This window comes from Columba livia, chromosome 4, assembly GCF_036013475.1.
Source record: "Columba livia isolate bColLiv1 breed racing homer chromosome 4, bColLiv1.pat.W.v2, whole genome shotgun sequence".
In the NCBI taxonomy this organism is placed as follows: domain Eukaryota; kingdom Metazoa; phylum Chordata; class Aves; order Columbiformes; family Columbidae; genus Columba; species Columba livia.
The window spans coordinates 78,737,712-78,750,090 of NC_088605.1; the positions used below are offsets into that span (position 1 = coordinate 78,737,712).

Genomic DNA, 12,379 nt, shown 5'->3' on the forward strand with positions numbered 1-12,379 from the left:
GTAAGAAATTAACTCCTACTGCCTTGCAGATGTAGTCCCCACCTCTGGTGGTGCCTACCAGAGCAATAGGTTTACAGCTGCAGAACCAATTTTCAGGCTTAAACAGTTAAGCTGCGACTATGAAGCCATCAGACGGAATTACAGGTCTCTGGTATGGATTGTACATTCAGAGCAGAAGTTCGGGGCATACAAGATGGGCTTAATTATTCATCGCTAAAGCCCTGTTTCAGATTAGTGGTTTCCCTTTCTCTTGTGGGTCACCGCTCTGCGTGCTGAAGTGTAACAGAGATTTCAGTCCCAGCAGATCGTTCATAAACACATAGAGTGCTGTCTGATAGCTTGGGGAGCGATGTAGAATATGGTGAGCAACGTGGATATTCCATAGCATCTTGTCTCTTCACTCTTATCTCATCCCTCCTTTGAGCAGAGGGTGTCACTGCCCTGGGATGTGACACACATGTTTTATACAAGGATTGCACAGCTACAAGGAGCCAGGAACATTGGATTAAAGACAACACCATGGAGGTGGACGGGCTTTCTGGGGTGCGCAGGGCATGGATTCTCAACAGCTCTGCTCTTCCGGGTCTGGGCATGAGAAGAACGTCCTTCTTTCGCCTGGTCCTGGAGCCTGGTTGTGCGTGATGGTCGCTGGATGACAGCGACTTGTGTGTACGGCTGCAGGAGCCTTTGGCCTTTTGGCACAAAAACTCTGAGTAGTGTCTTGCTTATTGGAATAAGCGTGATGGGCAGCAGGTGTCACCTGTATTGCCAGGTTAGCTGGAGTGGTGCATACCTTGTTACTCAGGGATAAATGCATTGGATGTGAAATTTGTACAAGTCTTGTGTTCAGTGTCTGCTCTGGATGCCGGGTCTGGCTATCAGGGTTCTGAACTCCCACGGGATTTTGAGGGCAGGTGATGCTTCTGAAAACTAGCATAGGGTATAAATGCTGCTTGTGCGACCGCTGGTGTTTCAGGTGCTGCTTCCCTGGGCCTGCAGTGGGTTGAAAGGGAGGAGTTTCACCATGTGTGTGCTCCTCTGGGTTCAGACAGAGACCGTCTGGGCTGCTCTCCACCAGCCTCCGTGGCTGCCCACAGCAGTGGGAGATCTCACCTTCCACACCGGTGAGACTGAGAAGCCCCTGGCAACCTCTGCATCTCTAAGGGACAAAACGTTTCTTTTTCAAAGCTGAATTTCTGTCCAGATATTCTATAAGGAATTAGCAGTGTGTTTTGCTATCCTGAATGGGAACAATCTGTTTGTTTTGTCAGATTTCTCTTCATTCTACTGGGACCTAAGGGCAAAGCCAAGTCCTACCATGAGATCGGCCGAGCCATCGCCACCCTGATGTCAGATGAGGTGGGTGTCTTGACGTCTCCAGTGTGAAACGGGTTCTCCCAGGTTCCAGTTCATCAGCTGGTATCGATGGCCTTTCCTCCAGTGTGGTGGGTGGGATGCACATGAAGATGAAATATCCACGTCATCTCTCTTAGTTCCATCTGCTTCTGTAATTATTTAATCTGCCTTCATGCACGACTATAGAAAGTTTTTGTCCATCGTGTGTATATATCATGTGTATGTTATATGTGTGATTTCCCTGCTAGCAATCCCTCTTTCAGCTAGACGCTGCGCTAATCTTGTCCCGGTGTGTGTCTCGTGTCACGTTCCGCGATGGCAGTAACGCGCAGCTACGCTCCAGGTAGTTACCGCAGAAATGGCTAAACCCAGGGCGTAGCTCTGTGCGTCGCGCTGTATCCCAGATGTCCTAATTCAGGCTGTGTTTATATGTTATCTATTAGTAGCGAGCAGTTAGTCGCTAATCACACACCTCAATGAGATGGTAACTTTCCGTATTCATTTCCAGCCTCTTTCTTCCAGCGTCCCTTGGGCTCTGTGCATCTGGGGCTGATTTATGTTGTGCTGTTTCTTGCTTTCTCCTCATGTTTTCCTGTTCCTGTACCATTCCCTCAGTGACCACTCGCCTGGCCTCGGCTGCTCTGGGTTCCGTCGCCCCGCTGCTGGGAGCGCTGGTGTGTTTTCCGCGGCCCAGCGCCCTTCCCGCCACTGCCTGTTGTTTATGAGTCCCCGTGTGCTGATCTGCCCTCACACCAAGCACTCCAGGAGATTTCCCTGATATTCAGCATTAGTGCTCTTTTTCCTCTGTTCTCTCATTTGCTCTTCCTCACTAAGAGTAGGTCTTTCAGTAAAACTAGTTTGAGCTTTTTGAGTAAATTTTGTCATTGTTCCTGTGTCACAGGGTTGAAAAGTAACCTGTATTTTGATAGACTGAAGTAGGTAGGAAAAGAGGACTGACACTTTTTTGTGGCTTTGTAAAAGTGTTTTCTCAAAGTATAATTGAAACTCCCTATATATAGGAAAACTTGTTTTGGTTGAATGAAATGGATAATTGCTTTGGTAATATTTTTAATAAAGATTAGAAATCCACGTTTTGCAAAAAATTAGAAATGCCTGCAGGAAAACAATATCATTAAACCACCAACCAAGGGAAAGGGCTTTCCTGAGCTCCACACACCCTTGTGCCAGGCGTCCTGTTACTTGTTTGATAACAAACAAGTTGTTTTGGTGGAATAAAACTCGGGAGCTGCCTCTGGAGTCTGGGCTACAGGAAACACGAACCTTTTCTACAGGGAGTTTCTCTTGCTCGCAGGTGTTCCATGACATCGCCTATAAAGCCAAGGACCGGCAGGACCTGATCGCTGGCATCGATGAGTTTCTGGATGAAGTCATTGTGCTCCCCCCCGGGGAATGGGATCCCGCCATTCGGATAGAGCCCCCCAAGTCTCTCCCATCATCGGACAAAAGGTACCAGCGGGGGACGGCAGGTGTAGCTCCATGAGGAGGGGCGGTGTGCATCGGTTCTGGAGGGGTGACGAGAAGAGCTGCTGCTGTGGGTGCGTCACGTTATTGAGCAGCTGCAGAGTGACCTGCATCTGTCTGTCTCCATTTGGAAAGTACTAGAAATATTTTTGTGTCTGTTTTTATAGCTGGAGGGAGGCTGCTCTTGCACTTCTGTGCCCTTTAACATGGTGTTGTAGGCACATGATAACATATATATGGTTATCCAGACTCTTTTTGGGGTTCTGCTTGGTCTTTTTAACATGCAGCGTTGCCATCTGTCTGCTGGCAGGTCAACCTTCTAGTCTCCTTTCAACAGCATGGCTTTAGGGAAGGCTGTGTAACACTTTTCTGGAGGAGCTGTATGTGGGTTTTGTTGTGTGCAGCCATCAGGCAATGCAGTGACCCTCAGCTTGCTTTCTTGCCTAGGAAAAACATGTACTCTGGTGGAGAGAATCTACAGATGAACGGCGATACGCCTCACGATGGAGGACACGGCGGAGGGGGCCACGGGGACTGCGAAGAACTGCAGCGAACGGGCAGGTCGGTGTCCTGTACCTGCCGCGATCCAGCCGAGGGGCAGCGCTTCCTTCCAGAACCGTTTTGGCCCTTCCACTTTCCATCTCAACACGCTGTTCGTATAGGCTGAGCTGTCCCCCCGGAACGTGTCCTGTGGTTCTTAGCGCGCAGCCTGGGACTGTCAGAAGGGTTCTGAACGTCCAGCCTCGGCAAATTACAAAACATCTTAAACGAGGCGCTCAAAAACGCCGCAAGGCCGAGGTGGAGGTGTTGGCTGTTGAAAGTCAGCGTACCTGTCAAGTTAGATCGGAAGGGATGTGAATGTGGCAGGCGAAGCTACGTTTTCCATTCCAATCACTGGAAGTGCTTTAGCCAAAGCAGAGACGTTCTGTTTTCCAGACATTCCTGTTGTAGTTGAATTGCACAGATGAGGAGTTTTATGGGATAGAAATAGAGAAGGTGACAAGGCCCCAGGCCTCACTCTGCTGTGTTGCTCTACTTGGGTGCCACGCAGAAGTCCACCAGCGCGGGAATGCAGTTCACGTGGCCATAAAACGGGTTTTTGTGGGGGCATTGTGCCTTCCCTCCCACTCTGTAGCTTTTTTTGGTTCTAGTAGAATATCTAAATCCCAGGAGAAAAGTGCGACAGTGCGATGACTCGTGGGTGTGGACATGACACGGGTCGCACGTCCAGACGCGGGGTCAGGAAGTCGCGTGTGCCCACGCGCCTCTGCAGAGCAGAGCGTCTGGGCAGCCGTGGCCGCCGCGAACCGTGTGCGAGGGAAACAGGCACAAGAGGAAGGGGTTTGGGCTGGCGGTGTCGGAGCCACACGGGGCTGATAGGAGTTGAATTGTGTCTTGTCCGTGATTGTGCAAAAAGAGTATGTCTGCAAGTGGAGCTCTCTTGTTCTCCAAGATGATTTCACTTAACTGTGTTTTGACTTCCAGTTCTTTTTCTGGGTAACAGTTTGAAGCATTTTTCCGTTTAGCAGATTCTTTGGCTCACTCAACCATTGCGTCTGCCATGTGGAGAAATTCAGGCAGGGATTTAGATGAGAGGTAGTGTATTTTATTACATCAACCATTATAGTTGGGAGAAAAAAAAAGACCAGTTTCCTGAACTGCAAACTTTGTGATCTGTGTCAGCAGAAGAAGGACTTGTGCTCCTGAAATGTGTCCCTTCCCAGGTGCATCACATGTTCAAGATATTATCTGATATTATCTTTCTTTACAGCATTTCTCAGCGCTATCCCTGGACCATCGCAGCTGCAGTAAGACTATTATGTAATGTGATGATCTCACTCTTTTCAGATAATGCTTCTTTTCTGGAAATGTTTCTGATTACTTATCGTGGTGACTTTCACTGTAAAGCATTCTGCACAAGTCTTCTCTTGCTTGTCTTTTTAGATTCTGTGGTGGCTTAATCAAAGATATAAAGAGGAAAGCACCGTTCTTCGCCAGTGACTTCTACGATGCTTTAAATATTCAAGCCCTTTCAGCCATTCTTTTCATCTACTTGGCCACAGTGACCAACGCCATCACCTTTGGAGGTTTGCTTGGTGATGCTACAGAAAACATGCAGGTTAGCAATTGCTTTCAGAAGCAACAGAACAAGTCATTGGCCTTTCGCTGTCGACAGTCACATAGACGGGTGTTTGGCCACAGACAAAGCTTGAATTCTGGGTACAGCTAGTGTAGGTCTCCTGTGTTTCCACTGGCTTGTTTCTCTGCTCTCGGGCAGCTGACCTTTGAAAAACTGTGTGAGCAGTTACCTGGAATGGTGTTTGAAAGGTGCCAGGCAGCGGGGAAGGTCCTTGCTCCGTCAGTATGGAGAGGTTCCTTTGGTCTGCTCTTGCTGTTCGTGTCTCGCTGGGACCATTTCAGTCCAATGAAATTTACTAAGTCTGCTTCAGATTTTCCATGGCATAACGCTGTATCCTCTGCATAAGTCTTAAGATCCCTGCACTTCTCCCTCTCTGATGAAAAGAAAATCCTAAGATTCGCAGGAAAGCAAGTGAATTTGGAGACGTGACACAGGAGAAAAACGTAAGTTCTTTAGAAAGGTGGATTTCCGAACAGTGGAAGGTCAGATCCTGGGAAGCACGTTGCAAATCCGGAGACAGGCTGGATCAGCAGTACAGGCAGACGCAGGGGCTTCAAGACATGACTCAGGTTTAGATGAAGCCTATGAAGAAGGGATTCTCTACTAACGCTGCTGTAGGTTATTAGTGTTTGACTGGAGCAGAATTATGCTCTAGCAGTGTGCTCTAGATTTCCTTTGTCGTTCTGAATAGGAAGAAAACATAGGAGGTTGTATTTAGACAGATTCAGTGCAGCCACGTTGAATGGCAGAACAATAATTAAGCTCATAGTGACAATGACTTTATTAATTTACGCAGGTTTAATGAAAGCAAACACAGAAAAGGCGGGCACATAGCTAGAGCTCTCCTCGTCCCTATCATAAATTACAGGCTAGAGTAAGTCAGTGGCTTGGTGGAGTGCCGAACTTCCCTCTCCCCTGTGCAAATCTGATTTACCTCTTCCGAAACGCAGCTCTGCAGTAGTCACAAACATTTCCTCTCCGTTTTGTTTTTTTTTAAGAAGCACCTTGCATTTCGAGAACTTGGAAATGCGTCGTTCCTGTGACCAGTGCTGGAACTCCTGCTGCATTAGGCAGCGACAGTCCTGTGGCTTGCGCTTGGTTGTGCTGTTTGAGCAAGACACGTGCCTTTGCTGTCTTTAGTTTTGGCTGCTGGACCCACAGCCCCTGCCCCGCACAGGGAGGAGGTTCCTGCCTTTGGCCCCATCTTTCTGCCAAGGACCTCATGAAACTCCTCTGTAATTATACCTGAGACCTGAGTCCTGCCAAAATCTTTATCCCTCGCTTCTCAGCGGTTTGTTCTCGGTGCGGATGGATTTGGGGGTGCAGCCAGAGAAGGGGGCTGGCAGCAAGGGGGGGTCTGTGGACGCGCTCCCCGGCTGCTCGCTCCCTGTGGACATTTTGCATGAAATTTCAGTTCACAAAAGTGGAGCAAATGCAGGAAAATCGAGTCGCTAGAGAAAAACCCAGTGCCTCCAGTCAGTTCGTAACGTGGCCAAGGCTCAGCACAGGACGCTGCTGTCTGTTATTTTCTAATCTGTGCGCTTCAGCATTTACTTGCTTCGCACACACAACAACCACTTGAATTTCTGGGGTTTTATTTACGTACCGATTTAAAATGAAGCACCAACATTTTTTTTCTGAACAATTCAGCAGTGGATCAGAGGCTTAGGGAGTTTGGGCACAACTGGCTTTTCTTTTGCCGTGTCCGTTCAGCAATCCTTTACTCGCCGCCCTTGTTTGAAAAGGCCTCAGTTGCCTTGGCTGGTGCAGGAGCCTGGAGAGGTTTTGACTGGTGGTTTTCAAGAGAAGAGGGAAATGGTGAGTTCTTCATGCTCAGGTGCCTCTGTATCATTGGAGAAGGATTGGTGCGTTCCGAGGTGCCCGGTTCAGGCTTTTCTTCCAGGTTCACGTCCAGTGTTGCCCAAAGCCTTGTGCGTTCCTGCCCTGGATGGAGTTTGGAAGCACGGGGTCCTGTAAGAGCTCCAAGAGCACAAGCTGCCCTGAGTCTCTGTGCTCGGAAGAGCGAGGGGAGGAGAGGAACTTGGTCCTCACAGGAAAAAATAAAATTGGGGGTTACCGCATCAGAGTTTCTGCTGCTTGTTTCCTGTAAACAATTATGTGACTGCCACGGGGTCAGGAGCTCAAACTCACCCGTGCCGTGCTGCCTGCCCCGCACGGCCTGGCGCGGCCCGCCGCTCTGTAAAGCTCACCTCAGAGCTGCATGTTTCCGAGAAAAGACGCTATTCTTAGCTGCAGACCCGTGGAAGAATGCAGGGAAAAGAGGTTCCAGATGCGCTGGCTGCGAGGGCCCGGGGTGAGTAATGCGGGAGGAGCGGAGGGGGATCAGCTGTGCCCGGCAGCGACAGTCCCGTCCTCAGGGTCCCCGAGGGCAGCCAGGCACAGGTTTGGCCGCTGCCGTCCGCGCCCCCGCAACACCTGCGCGGGTCCCCTGGCGCTGGTCCCCGCGAGGCGTGGCTGTTAGCGACCGGCATCACCGCAGGGCACCAGGGATGTCACCACCTGCTGAGTAACGATGGTTTTTGTCAGCTCCACAGCAGCTTATTTAGATTGACGAGTGGCTGAACGTGTGTCAGGAGCGGGCAGCTTATAAACCTTCCTTACCTCTTGCTTCTCTGCGCAGCTGCCATACCGATGCTTTCATCACCCAGCAATAGCAGTGCTTGGCCACCAGGACTTTGAGAACAAGTTTGTGGCCAGAAAAACGGTTTATGATTACTTTAAAGAAAATTCTGCTAGTAATTTAGTAGATTAAAAAGATATATACTCTGCTCTACTGGCATGTGGTTTGACATATGACGGTATGAATGTACTTTCCTCAGCATAAACAGTAACTTGCGTCTTTCCAAGAAAGACACAAAACTTAAGTTTGGTTTCTTCATGTTACCTCCGATAAGTCGGGAAAACTGCAGCCCCAGCCCTGCAGTTTGTCACGGGTGGGAAGGAGATTCTGCCTGTTTATTCGCCATTCACTGCTGGTTGCACAGCCCGTGCAGCGTGGATGAGGCCGCACGGCCACACCAGAGCACGTAAGCGCTGCTCGGGGCGGCCCTGGTTGCTGGGTGAGGGTGACGCTGGCGACCGCGCCTCTGGTGCAGGAGAAAATGATGCTCTTGTTCCTTTAAGACTCAGTGAAGTGTAAACAGATTACCTTATGGAAGAGCAAATGAGGTATGGTGAAACTAATTATGCCATTTTTGTTTTATTGGCAAGAAAATATGCCGTTTATATTGCATCTGTGTTTGGCACTTTAACAGTAGGTGCTGTCCAGCTATAGTTTACATGGAAATCCAGGAGTCCATCAAGCACGATCTTTTGTCATTCTCCAGTGAAGCTGTTTTGCCACACAAGCTGAGGGTAATTATAGCGCCCAAGGTGTGGGAGATCCTCAGTGAGCTCTCAACTCCTTCACGTGCTCTTTGAAAACACTCTCTTCACCTTGTCTAACATAAAACACAGTGTGGTGTTACTAAACTCTGGGCTGCAGAAGTAACTGGGAGGGTTGCTGCTTATCCCGAGTAACTGTGAGCCGGGTGGGATGAGCACACCTTTGTGTGCCGCTGCAGGAGAGGGCAGAAGGCGTTCTTCACTTAGTCGTGGACATACCAGCGTACAGCTGGTGGCAGCTGATATAACTACTCATTTTCTTGCAGAAGTGCACATAGAAAGGTTACTGGATGGAACTAACGTCTCTCCTGTGTCCACCGCAGGGCGTGTTGGAGAGCTTTCTGGGCACGGCAGTCACCGGAGCGATATTTTGCCTTTTCGCTGGCCAGCCACTCACAATTTTGAGCAGCACAGGACCTGTCCTTGTCTTTGAACGGCTTCTCTTTAATTTCAGCAAGTAAGTAGAGGAGCGGAGGAGGGAGGAAGGGAAGGAATGTCTCGCACTAATCACATCCCGGCTAGGGAATGAGACGGCTAGCTGGGAAGGAGGGGATTTAGCGCATGAAATGAAGTGTCTGTGTGTTCCTTGTCAAGACTGCAGTGCGATCACCTCTGGGATTTCCACAGACACGCGTGTCCCGGAGCGCTGCCTGGGGTGGGTGCCTGTTCCATTGCGGCCTCTTGGAAATTCTTAGCCAAGTCTGTCCCCAGTTGCTGTGTATTGCCCAGAGAAGCAAAGAAGGAATCCAGATCTTGGTGGTCACACTAACAAAACCCTGCAGGTCTCAAGGTTACCAAGCATTTGTCCTTTAATCAGTATGCTTTTGAAATAGTTGTTAGTTGTAGAAGTACCTGTGATAGAAACAGCTGTCAATTTCTGTTTGTCCCCTGGATTCTTCAGTGGAGCTTTGCTGCCTTAAATGCTCTTGGTTTGGTTTGGTTTGGTTTTCTTCACTGGTACGCAGAAGTTTCGCTCCCTCCCCTCCACGCGGACGGGGATGCAGTGATGGCAGCTGAAACCCGGGGCTGAAGGGAGCCCATTTTATTAGGTGTTCTCAGTCATGCCCATAACTGCAACGCTGACAAAATATAATGAGAGTCGCTAAGGGTTCAGCATATTCGTTGATGATGTTACGTTTATGTTAACTGATGATTCTTCATGTAGGACTACTAATACATTGGATGGTGTTTTGCAAGGAGATCATTGAGGTTATACAGAGACCACCCCAAATCACATGTGGTCCTCCCTTCCCTCGCCAGGGAGTGTCCACAGCTTTGTAGGCTGTGAACGACCTGTATTTCAGTGCACAAAACCAGGAGCCTTTGGACTGACTGCGTTCTTTCAGAAGCAGTCGCCTGTGATGTGGAGCAGCTCTTTGGCCGTTTGTGGTTATTTTTAGGAAAGGTCTATTGAATTATTAAGCTGAACGTGGCTGTGGGTTGCAATGAGGCAGGAGACATGGTGTATGTTTGGTTGTTTAATTGTATCTCCTTCCTCACTATATATAGTCTCTGTGGGTAGGTACTCAGAAGTAATTGAGAGCACATAATCTTGTCTTTGCCTGCGTGTTGCAGAGGTCTCTTGGGGCACAGAGCTTCTCCTGGGCAGACAGGGTGTTCTTATGTGACCACACATACACAGCGCTGCACTGGACTCTTCTGCCGTGAGATGATTTTGTTTGGTTACTTAACTCACTTTGTAATATTGCAGCAGCTCTTCCCCTGACCGCAAGGATGGAGGCTAAAAGAGTGGCTAGAAAATGAGACTAGGCCAGGGAGGGCAGCTGGACGCTTCGGACTGGTGAGAGCGCCGCAGCAGGGCAGGATGGGGACACCGTGCTTTTCTTTCTTCGACCGGGATCAATGAATAAAGTCAGGAATAAACGTGCTGTAGCTATTCGCATGTGGCAGGCAGGCCAGAGCCCAGGTACAGCGCTCGGGAGGGAAAGAGCAAGGCAGAAAAACACTTTCTGCAATTTCGAGACGGAGGAGGTTGGGTTTGTTAACCCGAGGAGGGGTGGTGGTTATGAAAGCTGTTGTCCTAGCGGCCTGCTGGAGCAGAACGGCAGCGCTTTTCGAGGGAGTCTTTCTCACGAGGAAATTGGAACCAAATACCGTGATTGTTCAATAATGCATTTGTGGTTGTTCATATTCACAACCCCCTGTTCCCTACTGAGAGCAAAATGAGAAAGACTTCCCATCTACAGATTCATTTGAAGTTTGACTATGTGTGTGTGTATGGAGAAATATCCAGAAAGGCCTGGCGTACATGTGTTTGCCGTGCAGCTTTGGTGTCTGCAGGGGCAGCGCTTCCGCGCCACTGTCAAAGCGGGGTGCCAGGCAGACCCGGCTGGGCTCCCTGTCAGAGCGGGGGTGCCAGGCAGACCCGGCTGGGCTCCCTGTCAGAGCGGGGGTGCCAGGCAGACCCGGCTGGGCTCCCTGTCAGAGCGGGGGTGCCAGGCAGACCCGGCTGGGCTCCCTGTCAAAGCGGGGTGCCAGGCAGACCCGGCTGGGTTCCCTGTCAGAGCGGGGTGCCAGGCAGACCCGGCTGGGCTCCCTGTCAAAGCGGGGTGCCAGGCAGACCCGGCTGGGTTCCCTGTCAAAGCGGGGTGCCAGGCAGACCCGGCTGGGCTCCCTGTCAGAGCGGGGTGCCAGGCAGACCCGGCTGGGCTCCCTGTCAAAGCGGGGTGCCAGGCAGACCCGGCTGGGCTCCCTGTCAGAGCGGGGGTGCCAGGCAGACCCGGCTGGGCTCCCTGTCAGAGCGGGGGTGCCAGGCAGACCCGGCTGGGCTCCCTGTCAAAGCGGGGTGCCAGGCAGACCCGGCTGGGTTCCCTGTCAGAGCGGGGTGCCAGGCAGACCCGGCTGGGCTCCCTGTCAGAGCGGGGTGCCAGGCAGACCCGGCTGGGCTCCCTGTCAGAGAGGGGGTGCCAGGCAGACCCGGCTGGGCTCCCTGTCAAAGCGGGGTGCCAGGCAGACCCGGCTGGGCTCCCTGTCAGAGCCGGGGTGCCACGCAGACCCGGGGTCTGCCCAGCGCCCCTGGTGAGCTGAGGTTGGGTTTCTGAGCGGGGGGCGGTGGGGAGTGCGGCCCTGGGCTCTGGGACAGCAGAACCCCAGCCCCCCTGTCCTCCAGCCGCGAGACCAGGCTGCCGGGAGAGGTTCCCTTCCAGAGACCCCGGAAAGAGAATTAATCACGTTCAAACTGCTTAGCCTGTTCTGTTCGACATGTGAAATGTCCTGTGCTGTCTTGTTTGCTCTGTGAGTTTCACAAGTGCTGCAGGAGTTGGAGGTGTGAAAAAGAAATACATATTTTAAAGCGTTGGGCGCTCGTCCAGTGGTGTGCAGTCAGGATGGCACCCGGGCTTCTGCCAGCCGTGTCCCCGTGTCAGTCAAAGGAACAGCAGCTCCTTCCCTCAAGGCACCGACTCCGGATGTTTCCAAGAGCTCTCACTTGGGTCTTTCATTTGCTGGGGTTTTTTTTATTATTTTTTTCATCTTTTTCTAAACCATCACTTTGTTTCTTTCTTGCTCCTCACCCCTCTTGTAGGTCAGACTCTGGGTGGGAATGGACCACGGGGCTCTGCTTCCCTCGCTCGGGCACTCTTTTCTCCTCTGCTCTGCCATTTCACCCCATGCACTAGGAAGTCACCTCGAGCCCTGCCATTTCCCGGGATTTCTGGTATTTGGTTTCTGCAGATAGTGCGGTATGGAGACATGGAAGTGCAGGCTCCTCAGCGTGTGCCTTGGCAGGAAATGGCTTTGCTGAAGGAGTCTTGTAAACTGTGGTTACATCTTCAGCTGCTGGCAAGCTGTCCGTGTTGAGGACAGCGGGATGTTTGATCCTTTACAGCTCTGGACGTGTTTGCCAGGGAGGATTTTTACTGGGAAGCCTAGAAAGAGCTTGAGTTAATTGGTCATGTTTATTAGTGGAGGCGTCAGCAAGACTGATCTTTTCTGCCACCTCGACTATTAAACTGCACCGTGTACACTGATGGAGCC

General features: G+C 50.9%; 1 protein-coding gene across 9 annotated transcripts in view; it reads left to right on the forward strand.

The window, feature by feature from the left end:
- SLC4A4 (solute carrier family 4 member 4) overlaps window positions 1-12,379 on the forward strand; it is a 195,317-nt gene that overhangs the window by 150,152 nt on the left and 32,786 nt on the right. For all 9 annotated transcript variants that reach the window (XM_065062877.1, XM_065062873.1, XM_065062875.1 and 6 more), the window contains 5 exons: window positions 1,272-1,359; window positions 2,669-2,823; window positions 3,286-3,399; window positions 4,783-4,957; window positions 8,707-8,840. In XM_065062877.1, coding sequence (XP_064918949.1) covers window positions 1,272-1,359; window positions 2,669-2,823; window positions 3,286-3,399; window positions 4,783-4,957; window positions 8,707-8,840 — 666 coding nt within the window. The remainder of the gene's footprint in view (window positions 1-1,271; window positions 1,360-2,668; window positions 2,824-3,285; window positions 3,400-4,782; window positions 4,958-8,706; window positions 8,841-12,379) is intronic.